Source organism: Triturus cristatus, chromosome 10 (assembly GCF_964204655.1).
Source record: "Triturus cristatus chromosome 10, aTriCri1.1, whole genome shotgun sequence".
In the NCBI taxonomy this organism is placed as follows: Eukaryota; Metazoa; Chordata; class Amphibia; order Caudata; family Salamandridae; genus Triturus; species Triturus cristatus.
In genome coordinates, this window is record NC_140593.1 from 912,805,809 (window position 1) to 912,826,272 (window position 20,464).

The following is a 20,464-nucleotide window of genomic DNA, read 5'->3' on the forward strand; positions in this document are numbered from 1 at the left end:
ATATTGAACTATTTTAGAGAAGAAATGAGCAAGAAAGGCATAACATATTTTGATATTGTCTCAAACCCAGGTTGATCATTGTCAGGAAGCTTTCCTCCTAAGTCTCAAGGTTCAAGAGACCAAATCATGTTTGTTCTTCCAAATCCTACAGCAGAGCCAACCCTGAGCCGCCTGCTGCCAGGAGAACTAGAGCTTACCATAGAAGATGTAATTTCCAGGGTGCACCTCTGTGAGCTTGCCCATGTCGGGGACGGGGTGACTACACGAGGGAGTAGAGCCAATGCTGGTTCGAGGACACTCCACCCCAGCCTTCTGGAGCCTGAAAGTAAAGAGAAAGCAAAGCTCAATGTCTGGGAAAATACCATCAGGGTGTTTGATGGGTAAAAGAGATGGTGACAAGAACAAGTGGCTGGGGTTACTGTTTGCTGGGGAGAGAGGGGTACCAAGATTTGAGTGCAAGTGTCCAGGAAGGAAAGTATGTAATCGAAATAAATGATTGCTCCAGTCGCTGCCGGCATGACTCACGGGTGGGGGGAGGGGAAGGGGGTCGCGTGGAGGGGGGGCCGTTAATTTAATAACATTTGAAAATGTATTTAAACTTACCTTCGCCTCCGGCCCTGTTCCGCGTCCCCTCTCTCTGCTCACAGGAAGCAAAAGCAGGCAGCCTCCCTCTCCTCCCCTAAGCCAATCACATTGTTGGAATGGCAGTGTTGTGATTGGCTAGGACGCCGACCCCACAGGCGTCTACGGGGAGGTCATTTTCTCTATGTAGGCTGCATGCAGACTACATAGAGAAAATGCAGAATGCGTATGACTGGTTTGGTTGGCCCTGGGGCCGACCAAACTGTCAGTGCACTCAGAGTGGGCAAGTCACTCCTCCCCTGGACTCCTGCAGGACCGCCCACCCGCCTGCCCCAAACCAGGCATACCCTTCTGCTTTCTCGCAGTGCAAGAAGCAGAAACATAAAATGGTATTTAAAATACCATTTTATGTTTCTGCTTCTCACACTACGAGAAAGCAGTGGGGCGACGCTCCTTCGCCCACATGGAGGAGCCGCCCCTAGATTGCTCAACAATATGTGGATTAAAGTTGTGGGCAAGCCATGTTAGATAATGCCAAGTAAAGGCAGTTAATCCTTCCAAAGATCTTTAAAAATACTAAAAACACTTCAAGATTGACTGCATCATGAAATGTCTATGGCAGCGTAAAGCTCAGTGGAGTAATTAAAGGTAATAACCATTTAATAGCAAGTCGTTTGGTATAAACTCGGGAAATGTGGAATGCTGTAACCAGCCAGACTGCAGGATAATCATTGCTCACATCTGGATAACATTTTAGAGACTGGAGTCAGTGGAAATGCCACTGGCTGTAAAAGCCGGAGACCAAAGTTATAAGACTGGATTTGTGACTTGAATTGAGGATTATAGAGTTAGTCAGTCAGTCAAATGTTCTTTATTCGATTACTTAAAATCATAAAAGAAGAATATACATTGTACATTAAAAGTGGCTAAAAACGTTCACAGATATTTAGAATAATGACAAAACATTTAAAAGGAATCCATAAAATCCACTCTAACAAAAAGATAAAATGCACCACTCATTCCGATTAAAACTATCTCAGTCATTAGGACTGAGAATCCATCAGGGCCGGACGTTTCTCTCTTAGTCGCAAAGCCCCTGCTAAAAAGCTGGCCACACTGACTTTAAGACTTGCCATCATCTGTAGAAATAAAAGGGCAGGTCTAACCTGCACAAAACCCATCCCTCTCAACAGGGAAGAATATAATTTTGTCTCAGGGCACAGTAATAACTGCAGAACATAACAAAGCGAGTAGTGTCTTGAGGCGTGAAGTTATAGCAACTGCAAGGGCCCAAGTTGGTTCCCGTATTCCAACCTTGCGGTTCAGCTAAAAAACCAGTGCAGAAGGTTCAACCTAAATCTGGTAAGGAGGAACCGGTGTAGAGGAGTGGTCATTACATAGAGGTAAGGTTCAATCGCAGGGCCCGATTTCAATGAGACACGTGCCCAGACCAGGGGTTTCCTTAGTTGGCTAACTTCTCTTTCAGCCTGGGCCAGGGATAAGAAGTGTGATTATCGGGTCACTTAGAACCAAGAAAGCAGCCCGCCAGCTCGCCATGGCAGAGGAAGTCCTGGATTCTGCTCCCCTAGCAGAGGACCGCCTGTCATGTTGAGAGAGGCGGCTAGGCATGTCACTGCCTTAAGTGTATCTGCCTGTGCAGGGCACCCACTTAAGGCAGGTTTGAAGGTTGGACATGTGTCCTGTTTTTTCTGCCACCATGGCATTTATATTTTGTATTTCACAAACATACTACGAAAATAGGAGATCCTGTAAATGGGGCCAGAGAACGGGATTCCGCCATCATCTATTAGACCTCCTACCTAGTCCAGCGTGCTCCTGCCTAAATTGACTCCATCCAGGTAAGCTGCCACTCTCTCTTGCTCTGTCAATGACACATCCAACATCCCTTCCCTTCTAACCAACTTCAATGCATTTCTGGAAAATCTTGTGAAGACTCACACCCTTACTACAACAAGCAAGTCAAACCCCTCAGCTCCCTGGTATTCCAGAGGCTTTGCAACAATAAATTCTCAATCCTAGCACAAGAAAGAAAATAGAAGAAAAATGGAACCTCGGAGGAGCTCAGGTTACTGAAGCCCCTCCACATAACCAGTAGACAAATCATCACATGAGCTACAGCCAAGTGCTATACCGACAACATCCAAAAAGTTGCAGGCAAAAGCAGAATGCTCTTCAAAGCAATCAAGCACTGCATCTTTCCCATGCCTGACCCTCCTCCAGCACATTCCACGGACAAGCGCAATTCAATCAACCTCTTCTTCAATGAAAAAATAAAGACAGTCTGACAGAACATCAACAACATCAAGCACCCATGACACCCACCATCCATGCTATATCCTACAATAGTCATCCTTCAAATCTCAAACTTTTGCAGACCTCGCCAACATACTCAATTCCCTAAAATCACCACCTATACAGATGATGTCTTACCCGTTTCCTCTATCAAACTCATTCTGGAGAAGCTCTCTAGGCCAATCAAGGACCAATGGAAGAAACCTTGCAAAATAGTAGAAGCCTGAAGGAAACTCTAGGGATGGATTAGTTGAAGATGCTGCAGAGGTGGTGCTGTGGACGCAAGCTCTCTTATACTTAAGGTACAAGCTTTCCCTAGCACTCCGCAGTGTCCGCAAGGATTTTGTTCTACAGAATCCCAGAGACAATCTTCTCAATCTTTCTCTAAGGAACCCATTTCATCTGTCCCAGGTATGACACCTTTATTTAGGCTAAATTTTGCTGAGGCTTTGAATCTCGAAGAGCGCTCCAGAAAGGTACGGAAGAATGGGAGGACAAGGTTATGAAGCTAGTGAGGGGGCTAGCCAGCCAGAAAGAAGAGGACAGGTGGAGGGACAAAACAAATGAGTGAGTTCGGGAAGAGAGGACGAGGGAACAGGAGAGGTAAGGAGATAGAGACAGGGAATTGACAAAAGAGCAGATAGCATATGTAGCATTTGAGAAAGAACAGCTGGGGTTAGTAGCACAGAAAAGGGTTAGCTTAGGGGATGGTGATCCCGCCTCCAAGTTACGGGATTCCACCACTAAGGTAATAAAGGAAAAGGCACGCATGTGTGCCTGGCACGTACATTGTAGGATGTTTCAACAGTTTTGAAATTGCATGAATAGTCCAAGACAGCAACCTTATGGAGCTGTCTCTTGCTAAGGAATTGAGGTCACTGGAAGAATGCATGAGAATGTCAATCAAACTTATGAGTGTATGAAAGATGCTCTCATTAGACGCTTTGGTTAGGAGACAGAGCAAGAAGGAGGATGGACTTACATTTCAGAATTGGTTTCATGAAATGGTGGTGAATAATATGAATGAGTGAGAGGAGTGAAGGCAAATGATTTACACCAACACAAAGGTACTAGGAGGAACTCAATGGAGCGTTTTGAAGTATTTAGTGCCGCGTGGCATCCAGGCGTTGGAGGAAGACTTCCACCACCATGACTGAAGTAGCCAGTAAACTCTATGTTTCAGGGCTCCTAAAAAGTCCCCACAGTTGTCGAAACTGAAGCTGAAGAGGTGCCTGTCTTCAACCACACTTCTGAGTGCAGCGTCCGATACACAATAACCACACCTCGGTGGTCAGCACGATGACATGGAAACACTTCCCACATAGGATCAAAAACGACAAAGATCTTGCTGGCTATGTAAGCAAGCGCTTCAGCGCCCAATGTAGGGGTAGCAAACGCTATATAAATCTTGCCATACGATGCACTATAAGTAAGAAGGCCTCTCCAATGCTAAAAACAGCCAAACATAAATTAACATTGAGGGACCCATAAGTGTGCCACAAACCAAACTTCCTTCTCCTCCATTCTTTCTCCAGCCGCAACCTTCCAAAATGTTGTGCTGCATATTCGGATGGGCATGTACAAAGATGGACAAAGATGAAAGGCGCTCCCGATGGAACGGAATCATGCCTAGTAGCTGGTCCGCCTTCCCTCACTGCAGAACTTTCTGCTATTTATCCCTCCCACTACGCCTACTCAGAACCACAAACTTTAATAAAAATATCTCAGAATGGCCAACCCAGTGCAGTAACCTGTTGAGTGGACAGTGATCATAAGAAACACCGTAAAGGGGCCTGTACAGCTTTTCAAAGCTGCCACCTTACTGAAAATCATAAAATGCATGCCCTTCTCTCACACTGCCTCATTCAGCATACTGCTAAGAGCTGCGTCCCATAACATGATAAACGCACATTGGTTGTCACCACATCTGGCATGGACACTCTTCCCACTTAGGATCAAAACAAAGACATCAACACTTCCAGCTCTACACCCTAAGCAGTGTAGCACGCTACCCATACAGGCAAGCTCTTCAGCTCCCCACATAGGGGTAGGAAGCGCTACATAAAAGTTGCAATACAATACAGTCATAAGAGGTGATTAGGAACCTGCAGCAGAGGCCCTGGAAGACACTGAAAATAACTTCCTGTTACCATGGACTGACAGGAAAAGGCGGTCAGGAGCAGGCAGTCTCGCGACAGGCAGGAGCGAGGGCGGGCTACTTGCAACATGCTTGGGTCATGATTTGGAATGGTCAATGAGAATTAAGCATCTTGCGTATTTAAGCATGTATATAGAGCTTCATACCCCTTTGTGGGGCGAGAAAGCACATTATGCTAAATAAGATGAGTCTGAGCAATTAATTGGACTGGTCCTTGCAGGACTGCACCACACTTCCTCCACAATGGCCATTCTGTGCCATTCATACCCATCCAGATGGCGCTGCATTGTTATCAAAAATGTTATGAACTGTTTATAAACAAAGGCCTGACATGGCTGAATGCAATCTAAAACAAGCATTTGCAATGCAATAGGTCTCGTATTTGCGAGAGTTTAAGCTATTAGCCTTGTAAATGACAATGACTTTTATTTATCTGTTTTGCTAATTAACACATAAATAAAAGGCATTGCCTTCTACAATGCCAATAGCTCAAGCTCTTGTAAATGCGAGACATATTCAAAGAAGCAGCCGACATTCTCCTGGCTGCTCGGAAAGTGAAACCACGCATGGCGCGCTGAATTTTGTGGGAAAGCATGTCATGCCTGCAGTAGGAGAAACTCATTAAAGAAAATAGTGCTTACAGACGTACCGTGTAACAACCGAAGTAAAAGAGCCAGTCCTCATGGGAGGTCACAAATCAAGACAAGGCGGTACTAAGGACGGACTAACAAGCCTATTAACAATCAGAAGCCAGTATTTACGAAGGACAATGATACAAGCCAATGACAAATATGGGTGGAGAGTGGGCGGGGCTTCTATTCCATACTTCAATACAGCATGCCGCAGAGCAGCAGATGCGCTGCCCAGGCTTGACCTAAACCGTAAACCAACAGGACAGCATTACAAAGCTTAGACGGGCACACCAAATGCTGATTAACACAGTTCTTCTGCTGTGCAGACCTCTGCTGCCATACAGTAAAAGCAGGAAAGGAAACATAGAGGTTTAAGCATGGTATGCATGTCATTTGGTATGAGAGCACGGTGGGGTCATACACATGTTATAGAAACATGTGATTAGCCAGCTGGTGATAGGCATGGCCACTGGAATTAAGCGACTCGGTGACCACAGCTTATTTCGAATAATTAACGATTTGCCTCTTTTGTCAAATATTCCATCATCTTCTGCACAATCTGCAGATTTTAACAAAAAAAATTGTTCCTTAAAAAAAAGAATTGTTTTGAACTCAAACGGATCAAAAACTACTAACAGTGTGGGGACATGCGTGTGTGCAATTGAAAGCCCTTCTCAAAGGTTAACTTGTCATCTTAGAGTTGCTTATTTCTGTATTTGGTTGTTAAACTGGTACTAAGGAGTTAAAACAGTGGCATAGCTGGGGGGGGGGGGGGCGCTCCGCCCCAGGCGGCACTTTTTTGGGGGAGGCGGCCACGTGGCACTGGTGGCCCGTGGTGGCGGCCTTTACAATTTATTTGGGGTTTCAGTCACTACAGGAGTGTCAGTGTCCCCAAATAAATTATAAAGGCCGCCGCCACGCCCCACCAGTGCCGCGCAGCCCCCGTGTGAAGAGCAAGCGCACCTGCGTTGTAAATGCTGCCTGCAGTGCAGCATGCGTGATGTACCCCGTTTGTGGTTGTGGGTCCCGTCCCAGGGCCGTCAATCTTGAAGCGCGTGAAAGCGCTACCAATGACAGCCCTGGGCATAATGTTTGGCCAGCCCTCGCGCTGAAAAGTAGCGCAGCAGTGACACGTCACGCGCTCCACCATCACGTGCTCGCCTCTTGTGAGCTGCCGCTAGCACGACTATCACTGGAGGCGGGCGGGACCTGGGCGGCAAATGAAAATTGCCGCGGCCCACTGCGACTCATGGCCTGAACCTGCCTGCAGCCAGCCTTGCTTGCACCTCTGCAGACCGGAGTCGATGCCTTCAATTATAAAACGCTGAAAGCACAAGGCCAGAATTGGTTGAGAGGGTTAACCGTTATGGGGGCCCGGCAACCAACCTGCTGTCTCTGAATTTGCGCTGCTCCGCAAATGTATTCAAATATGGTGCTTGCAGCATCGCGCTGCTGCATGCCGCTGACACCGGCCCCGCCGGGTGCTATCACCAGCCGTTTTCCCTAAACCCCCTCAATTTAATAATGCCGGACCCGAGGGAGTCTAAGAGAAATCAAGTGAGTGACCCGGGTTGAAGCGGCCGCCAGGACATAGTCTGCGTGTCACTAAACGGCCCTGCCCGCTCCGGGACTCAGCGGCCTGACAGCCTGGAGGGTGACTGTTACTGGAGGGTGACTGTTAATGAGGCGGCCGGCAAAACCGAATTACCACATCGCGCAGTGGTGGCCTAATTGAGCTTGCAGCCACTGTCTTGAGAGACGGTGTGTCAAGCAATTCCTGGAGCGCCACCGTCACACTCCTCCGTACTCTGCGACCACTGCCCAAGTAAGTGCCACCAGCCTCTGTGTGATTTACACAATAAATGGCAGCACGCGGTCAGGCAGCGAGATCATTGTAAGGTGGCACATGTTTGAACTCTTTCTCAGTCAGTGGACAACGATGTCTGGCGCCCTTTTGTCTTGGTCACGTTCAAAATGTCCAATATCCTGTGGCCAAAATAGAAAGGCTTTTTGAAGTTTTAATAATGGTCATTAGGATACTGATGATATCATTTGAATTGACCTTTGTACATTACAAGCGCATAACCACGACGACACAACACACACATCTCTTCAATCAGCCTTAACCCTCACGCCATATAAGCATCTAGATTTAGACAAAAAAAGAGTATGGGTGAAATAGCTCGGTGGGTTAAAGCCTGTACGTGCCTGCCTGTGTTAGTACTAAGGTGAAACTGCGGGATATTTTCTGTTTCAAATATTCTGCTGGTTTGGGCCCCCAGTTGCTATTTTCAAATGTGTGCTCTATTCCTTACAGTACACTAGGCAAAATGCTTGTGAACACTGCAAATCACTTCACTTTCATAACTACCTATGAAACCACTTCAGCTGTTGTCAGGGGACATGTGCTACAAATAACATTTTGCTAGACTGGAATACCAACGAAAGAGTCATTGTGTTAATCTGAGATCTCTACACTAGCTCCCAGTCAGAAAGCGAATTCGCTTCAAGCTTCTTAGTTTAACACACAAAAATATGTACGGAACAGGCCCGGGGTACTGGGTCAAAAAGCTAAGATGGTACCAGCCTTGCAGGACCCTGAGATCCAGCAATGAATTACTTCTTACACCACTCAGAATCCGCACCACTAGAAATGGAGGAAGGTCCTTCTCTTTTCTTGCACCTGCCTCTTGGAACAAACTGCCCTTAAACTTACGCACGATCACAGATCACAACTGCTTTCGCAGGAAGTTAAAGACATGGCTGTTTGACAACTAAACAAGCAAGCTTTCAGAGCTGTCTGCAAGCGCCATGAGACTTTCGAGTGATTTGTGCCCTGAATAAATGTCCCTGATTTGATTTGATTTGGTATAATGTTTGTCTGATGTAAAGTGCTCTGGCACCCTACATTGGTATGAGCAGCACTAGAAAACAAATGAACAATTTGTGAGAAACGGGATGAAAGATGTTAGTGTGCTTTACAAATAAAAATATAATGCAAATAAATGATACCACACAATGGCGTTGGGCCATATATGATAGACAAAGAGCATACAAATAGAAATTACAGCAGTCACAAATATTGAGTGACAGCAACGCCACAGGTCATTTGCAGCAGTTTTCAGATCTTAGAGTTTCTTGTTGCTCAAATGGGTGCAATTTCCTATATTTATATGCTTCAGTCATCTTCAATGCTTGATTTTGCTTGCGCGGAAGTGTCACTCATAGTCATTGAAATGTCACTCATATTTACACTGAAATTATGAAAATGTCGCACGTAAGCAGTCTGAAACCTTGGCAGCTATGGAAGGTGTTTAGGGTCTCGTCAGCAGGCACTTGACGTGTACACTTCATGATGGTAAGACACTTTTTTCATGAAACTTATACAGTGACTTAAATACTGAGAGGTGCTAACCTCGAGCTTTGGGAGGGAAAGGTTTGTGTTTTTCCTGAATAGATGTCCCATACAGTGACTGCTTCCTAAATTAATTTAAAGCACGATCTGTTTTATGTTTTATTAGCTCTTCTGCTTTTTCATTCACCGTCCTGTAGCACTGAAAATCGCAACATACATTAGTGTCGTTGAGCAACATGATTCAGAAAGTTATTCTTGTCAAATACACGATCAGAAAGCGATTTAAAACAGCGCACGTTATATTTTATCACCTAAGGCAACTGATGCAGCCCAGCATCAGTCCACAGACATTGGGTACCTGAACTCACTGTCTCCCCAATGCAGCTCTTTTATTCTCTCTCTGTTTGACTGAAAGCGCTTACCTGTTTATGTGCTACAGTACATTTATATATAGCTTTCTTTGAGCTCATGACTTCTCTTCAACGTTACAAATGGGGAATGTCATTTTCTGAATGGCCATTAGTCTAGACACTTTCCACATTATTACCATTACTCTTTCAGACTTTAATAGTTGTTCCAGGCTTTTGTGTTTAACATTAATGGGACATCCGTCGTCAGCTGGGAAACTGATAAAGCACTCCTCCTGCCAACACATATGGTGGATTAATAAAATTTTTAAAAAATGAAACTGCACACACCTTTTGTTGCCTATGTCAAACATTAACCTGTCCTCTTTTGGTGTGTCAGCGTCTGCCATGTTTGGATTTTCTCATAACGGGACATACCATTTTACACACAACGCCGTCCTGGCTGGCTGTAACTTATGTGTGCCTCACCCTCACTCCCCTGAGCCTTGCCCGATGCAGAGTGTCTGAGGCGAGTGTCTGAAGCCACTGTCCAATCAGGTTACATGGGCACTAGAGTAGTTCCCTTCCATTTCTGGTGCTTTGCAGCTGTTAGAGTTTCTCTTTGCTCAAATGTGAGTAATTTCTGACATTTATATGTTTCCCTCGTCTTCAGTGCTTGATTTTGCTCGGGAGAAAGTGTCACTCATGGTCATTAAAATATCATTCATAATTACACTAAAATTATGAAAATGTCACACATAGCAATCTGAAACCTTGGCAGTTATGAGTCGAGTCTGGGTCAGTGGCAGTGCTGGGAGATTTGCTTCAGGCAGCAGCAGAACCAACCCCTACGGTAGAGACCCTGCCACCACTGTGGAGTACTGGAGCCTGAGGAAGGTAAGAGCTAAACGGTTGTCACGAGGGGAGGAAAGGATCTTTGGTGAGTGGCAGGGCAGTGGGCACAAGTCCTATAAAAAGAAGTGGGGGGGACTAACCAAGTTAGGCAGTCAGCAAATGACATCATGACACGTGCCATCCATAGCTGCCAAGGCTTCAGAATGCTATGTGTGACATGTTCGTAATTTCAGTGTCGTTATGAGTGACATTTGACACTTTCTTGCGCGCAAAAATCAAGCAATGAAGATGAATGTGAGAAAGAGCCATCTTTCTTGCATGGTATGCCCTCACTTTTTGTTGAATTGCTGAATGTACTTTGACTGAGTGTGCCCTGGGCTCCTGCCAATCAGGTGCCCAGGGCCTATGTTCCTTCCCTAAAAACAATGCTGAAACCTAAACCCAAATTGGCAAACACTAGGTACCCAGGGCCTTGTGACCAGGGAAGGCCCCTAAGGGCTGCAGCACTTATTGTGCCACCCTTAGAGGCCCTGTACCCTGACACAAACACACTGCCCTTGCAGGCTGAGTGTCTGGGTATAGAACAAAACAGAGAGTTGACATGGCACACATCCCTGTGTGCCATGCCCACAACCCACACATCAGCCACCCCCTCTAGCTGGGTGCCCTATGCCAGTGATGTGGGTACGGGAGCAAGAGCCCTGTTCCCCTACAGTACCCAGGTCCATTGCCGGGCACTGTAAGTGCAGTGCTGCCATTTAAGAGTATATGGTGCTGGGAGATGGTCAACACGAACTCCACAGCACCATCATGGCTCCACTGAAGACTGAGAAGTTTGGTATCAAACTTCTCAGCACATTAAACCCGCACTGATGCCAGTCCAGGATTGAATGTACAATGCACGACAGAGGGCATCTTAGAGATGCCCCCTGAACCTAACCTACAATCCACGTCTTGTCTGAGGGACTGCCTAGGCTGCCACACAGCAGACATGTTGCTGGACCCCTGGGTAGAGAGCCATCCGCTCTCCTGGTCCTGCAACAATGTACATCCTGGGTGAGGTGCTAGGTCTCCTCCCCCAGGATGGGCAGGGGAAGCTTCAAAGGCATGCCGCCTTTGTGAGCTTCTCCAGGCCACTTGTACTCAGCAACTGGCCCCTACCGGTTCTAAACCCCCAATCTGGCGGGAAGACTGGCCGGAAACCCCAAGGAAGGACAGGGAGTGTGCCAGCCTCTGCCAACCCCACCCCTCAGGTGGGGGAGGCGAGGTGAAGCACATCTCCGGGCTCTCGCCATCATGAAGATGGGGAGCCCTGCCCAATCAGGACTAGGCCACTGCCCCCCTCCCACAGAAGAGTGGCAGGATAGGGGGTGTGCCCACCCCAGGGCAGGGACCCAGTGGTCCCTGCCCTTTACCTACCTGTAACATCCCTTAATTTAGTATTTAGGGGCACCCTGAACCTTCCTTCCTTAAAACCAGATTCCAAAACAGCAAAGATGATCAAGAAGCAAGAAGACCTGCCGTACAGCTGCTAACAAGAGGAAGACACCAACTGCTTTGGCCCCAGCCCTACTGGCCTGTCGACCCTCGAACCTGCTCCTGCTAACTCCCAGCATCTCTCGTGGCCAGCAACCTCACAAACCCGGGAGGACCTGGCTACCTTGTGACTCTGAGCATCTGGGACTCCCATGAGCAGTGGTACTGCTCAAAGCAAGTAACTGACCCCTGGCATCAGCCAGGAACCGCGAACCCTGCACACTCTGCACCCGCCAAGCCTGGCCTGTGCTGGAGTGGACAAAGACCACGAGGACGTCCCCCCGGCGACTGTGACCCCGAATCCAGCACCCAAGGACCCACCTCGACGCTCCTGATGACGCCTGCAGCCTCAGAACCAGGGACCCCCCAACCGCGATCAACAGAGGGTAAGATTTCCCAACACCAAAAGGTACCCTGGCGCCCTGCGGCCCCCTGTGCCCAACACCTGGGTACCTACCTATCCTCCAACTACCCAACTCACCCCTCAAAGTGGTGGTCGCACCTGAAGAATCTTCGTCCCCGAGCTTGCAGCCTTTGTTTGTTCTTGAGCATCTCCACTGCAATCCATTGAGCGCCCGACGGCTCAAAAGCACCCTGCACCCAGCCGCCCGATTGCCCCTGGCAGTGCAACCTCTACTCCACTCTACTTCCCCATTTGCCCTGAGCAAGTGAACAGGAGCCCAGCTCCCACAGCCGCGTGACCTGCTAGCCTGATCTTTACTGGACCCCATCAATGTAGAAGGGGTATTGCTGGGTGCACATGAGGCATTCAGAGTTGTAGTGGCATGAGCATCACCAGACCATGCCTTGATGTCCTGGCATAAATATCTCTAGTGTCGCACAGCAAGTGACAAGTTACACACCAGTGTAAATCCACCCGACGACACTTCAAGCAAAGATTGAAATTTTGTTTCCTGCCCCTGGCACAGAAGCAGCTTGGTCTTCAGTCGGGTATTCAGTCCACCCTGCATTGCTGTTTAAAGCCTGCAGCACAGCAAGTGTCGAAAGACCCCTAATCTAACACCCCACCTTCAGATCCAGATTCACGCAGGTAAGTGCAAAAGTAGTCTGTCTCGAGTGACAGTCACCACTCACGCTGATGAGAGTACCTGTCTGTGAACATGTGGAATAGAGGCTGTTTGGAGAGAGCTCAAATCATAAACCAGGAGAGAAGAATCACTACACTACATGCTGCTCTCTCTGTGCCACATGGGACCTGGGCCCAGACTATAACAGGGTGTGAGAGGCCCTAACACAAATGTCAATTTCTTCAGGCCTACACTATAAATTCATTGGAGTCAGCCGACTCACAGACTCCGGCCGCCACAGTGAGCATGTGCGTGATAGCATGATTGCTGGGCAAGCCTCAGGAGAGCCTGTGAGACACACATAGCGGTCACAGTCAGGCAGAATGACAAATACGTTTAAAAGTATTTTTTTTAAATCACACCAGTGTAATTAATCGAGTTACCCCGGGGTGCTGTGCGCAGCCCTCTACAACTGCGAGTTCAGATAGTTAACACTTACTTGCACTAGTTAATAGACCAATGTAAAACTAGCATTCCAATGATGCATGTGAGAAATATTTGTGCCCGAAATTTGACAGTGAGGTGCGATTCAAAATTTGAGTCCGAGACTTAAGCTCACACAATCGCAGGGCTGCGCCTGCCATGGGCGGCAATCTGAGGGATAGCCTCGGACGCCACGAGCTCTAGCTACGCCTCTGAGTTAAAATATTTGGCCAAACAGCATTACCGTGTGTCAAAATTGCAAAATAATGAATACCATCCAAAAAATTATTCTGCTCTTTTCTTGTCTTGCTGCATAATTTAGTCAACCGTGCCGCATAATTTTGTGCTCCTCTGCCGCATAATTTAGGTGGCCTTGCTCGCCGGTTTCACTCTTGGTCAGGCCCACTGAGCCGTTCATCCTTCTTAAGCTGATAACTAAGAACCACCTGGCAGATTCAACACTAAAGCATCACATGCGTCGCCCATATTATCAACCTCCGCCAGATAGATATCCACGTATATAATTACCTAGGTGCCATTTTAGGCCCAGGTCACGGGAGACGGAGTCTCGCCCTATTATTTATTGTCTGAACTCCTCCTCAAGTCCTTGCCTTTGAATACCTGCATTGTCCCGGTCTTCAGCCCAACAGGAAAAGCAGGACCTGCAGCAGGTCTGTGTCAGAGCTAAACAAGCAGCCTCGTGACAGACAGGCGGAAGTAACGCGCCAAACCAGTGCCCTGACGCGCCAGGGATGGCACTCCAGACAGACTCCTCGTGCGTTTTACTAGCTGTAACATTAAGGGGTGCCTGTAGAAAATGGTGGAAAAATATAGAACACAAGGGCAGGGACCCACATTTTCCGCATATTCGCTGATGCCAAAATGCCTGCTGAGCTGGCGATTGCCGAGACTGCCTAATGTTGATTCTCCCCTCATACCTTTCTTTCCATTCCTGTATCTTATGTCTCGTGACCAAACACTTTTTAATTCCTGCATTTTTCTTTTGTCTCAGTTTTCCTATCTTTTTTCTATCCTTCATTCTCAGTTTTCCGGCTTTTCTCTCTCTTGCTCTGGGTACAGCCTGATGACGAAAAATAAGAAACCCCAAAAAGTGTCCCGGTGCATTCGTCTGCAACCGCCGGCACAAATTAAGCACGGATACTCACAACTGGTACAGGTGTTTAGCGGATGGGGAAAGGGAAAGCGGGTTATCTATCTGGTCGCTTTACTTTCCAGGTGCATAAAAAAATAGTACAGAAGTGAAATGTTAGGCCTGGGCTAACTTTAAATTACGTAAACCTAATTCCAGTCATTTTGGGAATTCCGTGTTATGCTTTTTACATGGAGCCCCCCAAACTATGCCATTCCGCCACATCGCGTAATTACGCAACATTCGGCGCACAATGCTACCGAAAGCACTCGCGAATAATTAAGCTGACAGAATGCGGGCTGCACTTGTTTGTACAACTTGTTTTCTTAGCTATTTTTTAACTGTCAAAGAATCCTTGTGTCAAAAATATAGTACTAAAGGATGGGTTTGCATAACATTCCGCGCAATTATGCATCATTCCACCTAATTTTCGTGGATTTTCGTGTGATTCCACCAAAGCAAATTACACACATTTCACCCTCCCCTATAAAATGTGCTAATGCATATTTCTGCGGCAATCGTCTGCAGAAGTAAATTTGCGGGAGGGAGGACGCATGAAAATCAATCCGCCTTGAATTCTGCAATAATGTGTTGGGCGGTTCTGGAGAGACACGTACACAGCAGGTTACTCGACAGGCTTTACTTGTAGGAATCAGATTACAGGTGTATGCTCCCCCTCAAGACATTGTACGAGCTCAGCCTCCAGGCCTTAACTCTCCCGGCAGACGTGACTGATGGAGTGGCGGCTGGTGATCTTTGAAGAGACCCGGATTAAATACCAGCCACAAACTGCAGAGAGCAAATGAAGCAAGCAAGTCCAACTAGTTGCATTCACAGAAACATGCTAAAAAGCCACTTGCTCTGAAAGAGCTCTCATTAAATTTCCAGTACTTTCAGTCGTGTATCAAGCAAGCTGACCATCCTCGACAGCTTCAGGAGGCCGAAGGTTCACACCCAGAAGAATATATTGAGAAGATTATGCTTTATTCATCACAATTTCCCTAAAAAAAACCCAATATACTGCTAACCAATAGGGGTAGTTTAGACAATTTAGACACAAAGCCTATAATTTTCATGGTATTTATCTTCACCTCTATATGTCATTTTCTTTCATTTTCCATGCTGGGTGTTTTAAATTATTTCTCAGGTACGGGCTTGACTGATAATCTACTTGAAATGGAAACAGTGAAAAAAAAAAACAAATCCCACAATTTCAGTCAATACAAAGCAAAGCTAGATAGGTTTTAGAGACTCGCATAGCAGTACTATCACTCAATTTATGGAGACTGTTCAGATTAAAACAGCGGATAAAATACTCTAATCTGACAGAATAAGGGCCCTATTCACAAATGTGAATGTACAGCTGTAGTCTAGGTGTAAGTCTACAAATGTTCGCTATTCACCATTTGCAAGTATAGATTTACACCTAAGTGAAGACTTACAAGCCCAACACCCCTCAATTCAGGGAATGGAAACTTCCACCATCTTTCACTACCTTGGATCCCATCCCACAAAGTTTGGAGTCCTTTGCCACTTCGTAATCCTTCAAAAGCTTATTCAGAAATATTAAAACCTAGGAAAACGCCAGCAGATTCCAGGAGGTTGGGTTCAATTTGTTACTTATACCCTGGAGCATGGTGCCTGGTGGTAGTGACAGGAGCCTTCAGAGAACCGTCCCCTCCAACTGGTCCCACTCAGAGGAATAGCCAAGGGTAAAAAGCGCCATACAGCCCCAAGGGAGGTATTTTCCCTTCATACGCCTTCATTAAAGGAGTCTGGTTCAAGCTGAGTGAAAGGAGGGAGAGAGGTCTCATAGAATGTGAGTGGTATTTATTCTTGGCCTTCAAACACCCCAAAATCCCAATCCTACATCTACTCCTAAAATTCCCAAAAATGGAACACATTCACCAGGAAGACCCATTGTGCCTTCCATGGGGTCTTTGCTTGAGAACATCTCCAAGTATGTAGACTTTTTCCTACCCGATTTGTTTTAGCACTTCCCTTGTATATACAAGACAGACACATTTTTCTAACATGTATTGATGGTATCCACTGAGAGGTGGATTTTGTGTTAATCACACTTGATGTGGGATGTCTATACACTAGCATAGACCACGAAGCTGGCATATATGCGTGCAGACACTTTTTGAAATCCAAGTCCCTCTCCTACTTCTTCCACACCGAAATGATTCTGAAAATGATTGATTTTTTGCATTTGATGACAAATACTTTAGACAAGTCCAAGGCACAGCCAAGGGCACTTGTTTTGCCTCGAGTTTTTTTGGAAATCTATTTCTGGGGCGGTGGGAAGAACAAATAGTGGGTACCCTTGATGACTTCAATTCCCATGTGGTAATGTCAATCAGATTAATCGATGATCTCTTTATAATACGGAAGGGTGACATCGATGAAGTGTAGAAATTTGTGGATGTGCTAAACACCAACGACCTTACCTTAAAATTTACTAGTCAGATGAGCAAAACATCTACTGACTTTCTAGAGGAAAATAACAAAATAACCACTAGCCTGCACAGGAAATGATCTGCAGGAAACACACTTTTACATGGCCAGAGCAGCCACCCCAAGTCTTTGATACACAGTATTCCCTATGGGGGAATTATTGAGCGCCTGTCACAATTGTAGTTCTGATGAGAGTTTGCAACATGAATGCAAGACTATGTTGGGTAGGTTCAAGGAAAGGGGTTACTCTGATTCCAAATGAAAAATGTCACCACAAAGGACGCGTAACGGCCACAGACACAAGAGTACGGGCGGTATCAATGACGATGAGAAAAACATCAGATTCATTACGATATTCAATTATAAGTCCAGGGATGTCATACAGATTCTGGCTAACCACTGGCAGATCCTATGTAGCAAAGATTGTTTGAATGATGTGTTTAAGGACAGGAGAGGGACCACACTCAAAGATAGACTGAGTAAGAATGCTAATCAAAGGAACTCTACCTCGTTAACTAGTGCAAGAACAGGATTCTTTGTGTTCAGGAAATGTAAAGTCTGCAAAAGTAGCAAGGATGTTAATGAACTCTTCTTTCCCCTCTTAGGCAAGAAAAAATGTTTTGGAAAGTTATTGACTTTCAACTTTGATTTTGCGATTTATGTGCTTGCATGCTCCTGTGAAAAATAGCATACAGGTGTACAATTCACCACATGAAGAAAAAGGTTCTAGAACATCTGAGTGCTAGTACCCATGGTGATTAGCACTATCCTGTAGCCAGGTATTAAGCATAATTTCATGGGAGTAACACTAGCCTGCGGAGGTTCTTTTCAACTGACAGGATAAATATGGCGGCAAGGACAGGTGAAAGAGAAACGGCTCTGAGGAGATTGGAGTCGAAATACAATCTGGAACTAAAAACAAAAATCTCAGTGGGCCTGAATACGGACGAGGAAATAAATGTGGACTTAGATTGATATAATATAGATTTATCATATCTGTAAAAAAATTCTGTACATAGAATGCCTCTCATTTAGGGAAATGATGTTGAGTTGTGTACTATAGTCTTCTGAAACGGCTTGTTTTTTAACAATTGTATTTTGTTATTTGTCTTTTCTGTCTTCTGTGCTCCCATCTTCTGTTTTCTTCATTTTTCTCCTTACTTCGTGCTGCAATCTATTTTCACACAGGGCTACTGTGTCCTATGGAGCAGATAAGTGAAGCATCAACTCAAGTTGAGAATAGTCAGTAAATAGTGTGCTGTGGTGGCATGTACTACGCCATGTTGTTGGGACTTGTGATAAAAATGTGACCACCCATCTACCTATTTATTGGTATGAGTGAACTATTATTGGAATCGTGCCCACTTGGGCTGAATTGGTTTCTATCAATATGTCGGACTGCGGTTTCTACTTGTTATCTATGACAAGTTATGGTGTGTACTACTTATTTATTTATTTTATTTATTATTGAGTTTTATATAGCGCTTGCTAGACCCGGAGGTATCAGAGCGCTTTACATTAGGAAGAAACATTGTTTCAGAACATGGTTACAGAGCTACTTCAGTTACTGGAGCGTAGTTACAGGAATTACATGAGTACAAAAGCATAGCATACACATGAGGAAAATAGGCAAGGAGAGAGAAGATTAGGGGAGAGAGGGAAGGAATAGGAGAGGTAGACGGAGAATAATGGAAGGAAGAGGAGGGGCACAACGGGGAGACGAGGAAAAACAGTGTCCGACGTCCGGCTGGGTAGGTGACTTGCACCGCCTTTAATTATAACTGTTGAATGCATATTGCACAACTTTATGACAAACTGAGGTTCCATTAATATTGTGTCAGCCTACTGGCGCAGGATTGCGGTTTCTACATTTCTGTCACCGGCATATTTGTGTTGCTGTAAACACTCACCTGACACACACTCGCATTTAATGTAGCAGGAGTGATTCAGAACTCCTTGACCATAACTACATCATTGGTGATTATTTTGACAGCCATTGCAGTATTGTAGAGAAGCTGCTCATGTATTACCAAAGTCTGTTATTTCTTATTGTAGTACATATCATTTTTTGTCAAAGTACACACATTTTTAAATGCATGAATCATGTAAATATCATGTGCATAATATGAATTACCAATTAATGCGTAATCTGTAATGGCAATAATGAGCTTCTACTGAAACTGTAAGATTGCTGGGACATGCGATGTTCATTCAAAGATGGCCACCATACTATTATGCGTTACAACAAACAAATGATGGACGGAATGCTGACAATGCAGACATTCTCCCCCAGTCAAGAGATCTGGGTTAAATCCATCGTTCTTTTGCCCACTACGCCACCCCAGTTCAGACATGGCCATATGCAAATCAGTCTTGACCCTGTGCCTCATGGGAACAGTCCAGCCCGAACTGCCAAGCCATGTCTTCCCTGGACCGGAATCAAGCATCCTAGGACCGGTTTCTGGCTATCAGCCGTCATCAGCCAGGATAGCTTGACTCTAGTAGCGTAGTGAGCAAGGGACCCACGTCTGGGCATACCCATCCCACTTAGGGCGAAAAGCGTTACAACAAACAAATGATGGACGGAATGCTGACAAAGCAGACATTCTCCCCCAGTCAAGAGATCTGGGTTAAATCCATCGTTCTTTTGCCCACTATGCCACCCCAGTTCAGACATGGCCATATGCAAATCAGTCTTGACCCTGTGCCTCATGGGAACAGTCCAGCCCGAACTGCCAAGCCATGTCTTCCCTGGACCGGAATCAAGCATCCTAGGACCGGTTTCTGGCTATCAGCCGTCATCAGCCAGGATAGCTTGACTCCAGTAGCGTAGTGAGCAAGGGACCCACGTCTGGGCATACCCATCCCACTTAGGGCGAAAAGCGTTACAACAAACAAATGATGGACGGAATGCTGACAATGCAGACATTCTCCCCCAGTCAAGAGATCTGGGTTAAATCCATCGTTCTTTTGCCCACTACGCCAGCCCAGTTCAGACATGGCCATATGCAAATCAGTCTTGACCCTGTGCCTCATGGGAACAGTCCAGCCCGAACTGCCAAGCCATGTCTTCCCTGGACCGGAATCAAGCATCCTAGGACCGGTTTCTGGCTATCAGCCGTCATCAGCCAGGATAGCTTGACTCCAGTAGCGTAGTGAGCAAGGGACCCACGTCTGGGCATACCCATCCCACTTAGGGCGAAAAGCGTTACAACAAACAAATGATGGATGGAATGCTGACAATGCAGACATTCTCCACCAGTCAAGAGATCTGGGTTAAATCCATCGTTCTTTTGCCCACTACGCCACCCCAGTTCAGACATGGCCATATGCAAATCAGTCTTGACCCTGTGCCTCATGGGAACAGTCCAGCCCGAACTGCCAAGCCATGTCTTCCCTGGACCGGAATCAAGCATCCTAGGACCGGTTTCTGGCTATCAGCCGTCATCAGCCAGGATAGCTTGACTCCAGTAGCGTAGTGAGCAAGGGACCCACGTCTGGGCATACCCATCCCACTTAGGGCGAAAAGCGTTACAACAAACAAATGATGGACGGAATGCTGACA

The 20,464-nt window shown here is 46.1% G+C and overlaps 1 protein-coding gene across 1 annotated transcript in view; it reads right to left on the bottom strand.

Moving 5' to 3' along the window:
* Nucleotides 1-20,464, bottom strand: part of LOC146796247 (D-serine dehydratase-like) — a 440,976-nt gene that overhangs the window by 52,714 nt on the left and 367,798 nt on the right. The window contains exon 5 of the mRNA XM_085628745.1: nt 198-319. Coding sequence (XP_085484871.1) covers nt 198-319 — 122 coding nt within the window. The remainder of the gene's footprint in view (nt 1-197; nt 320-20,464) is intronic.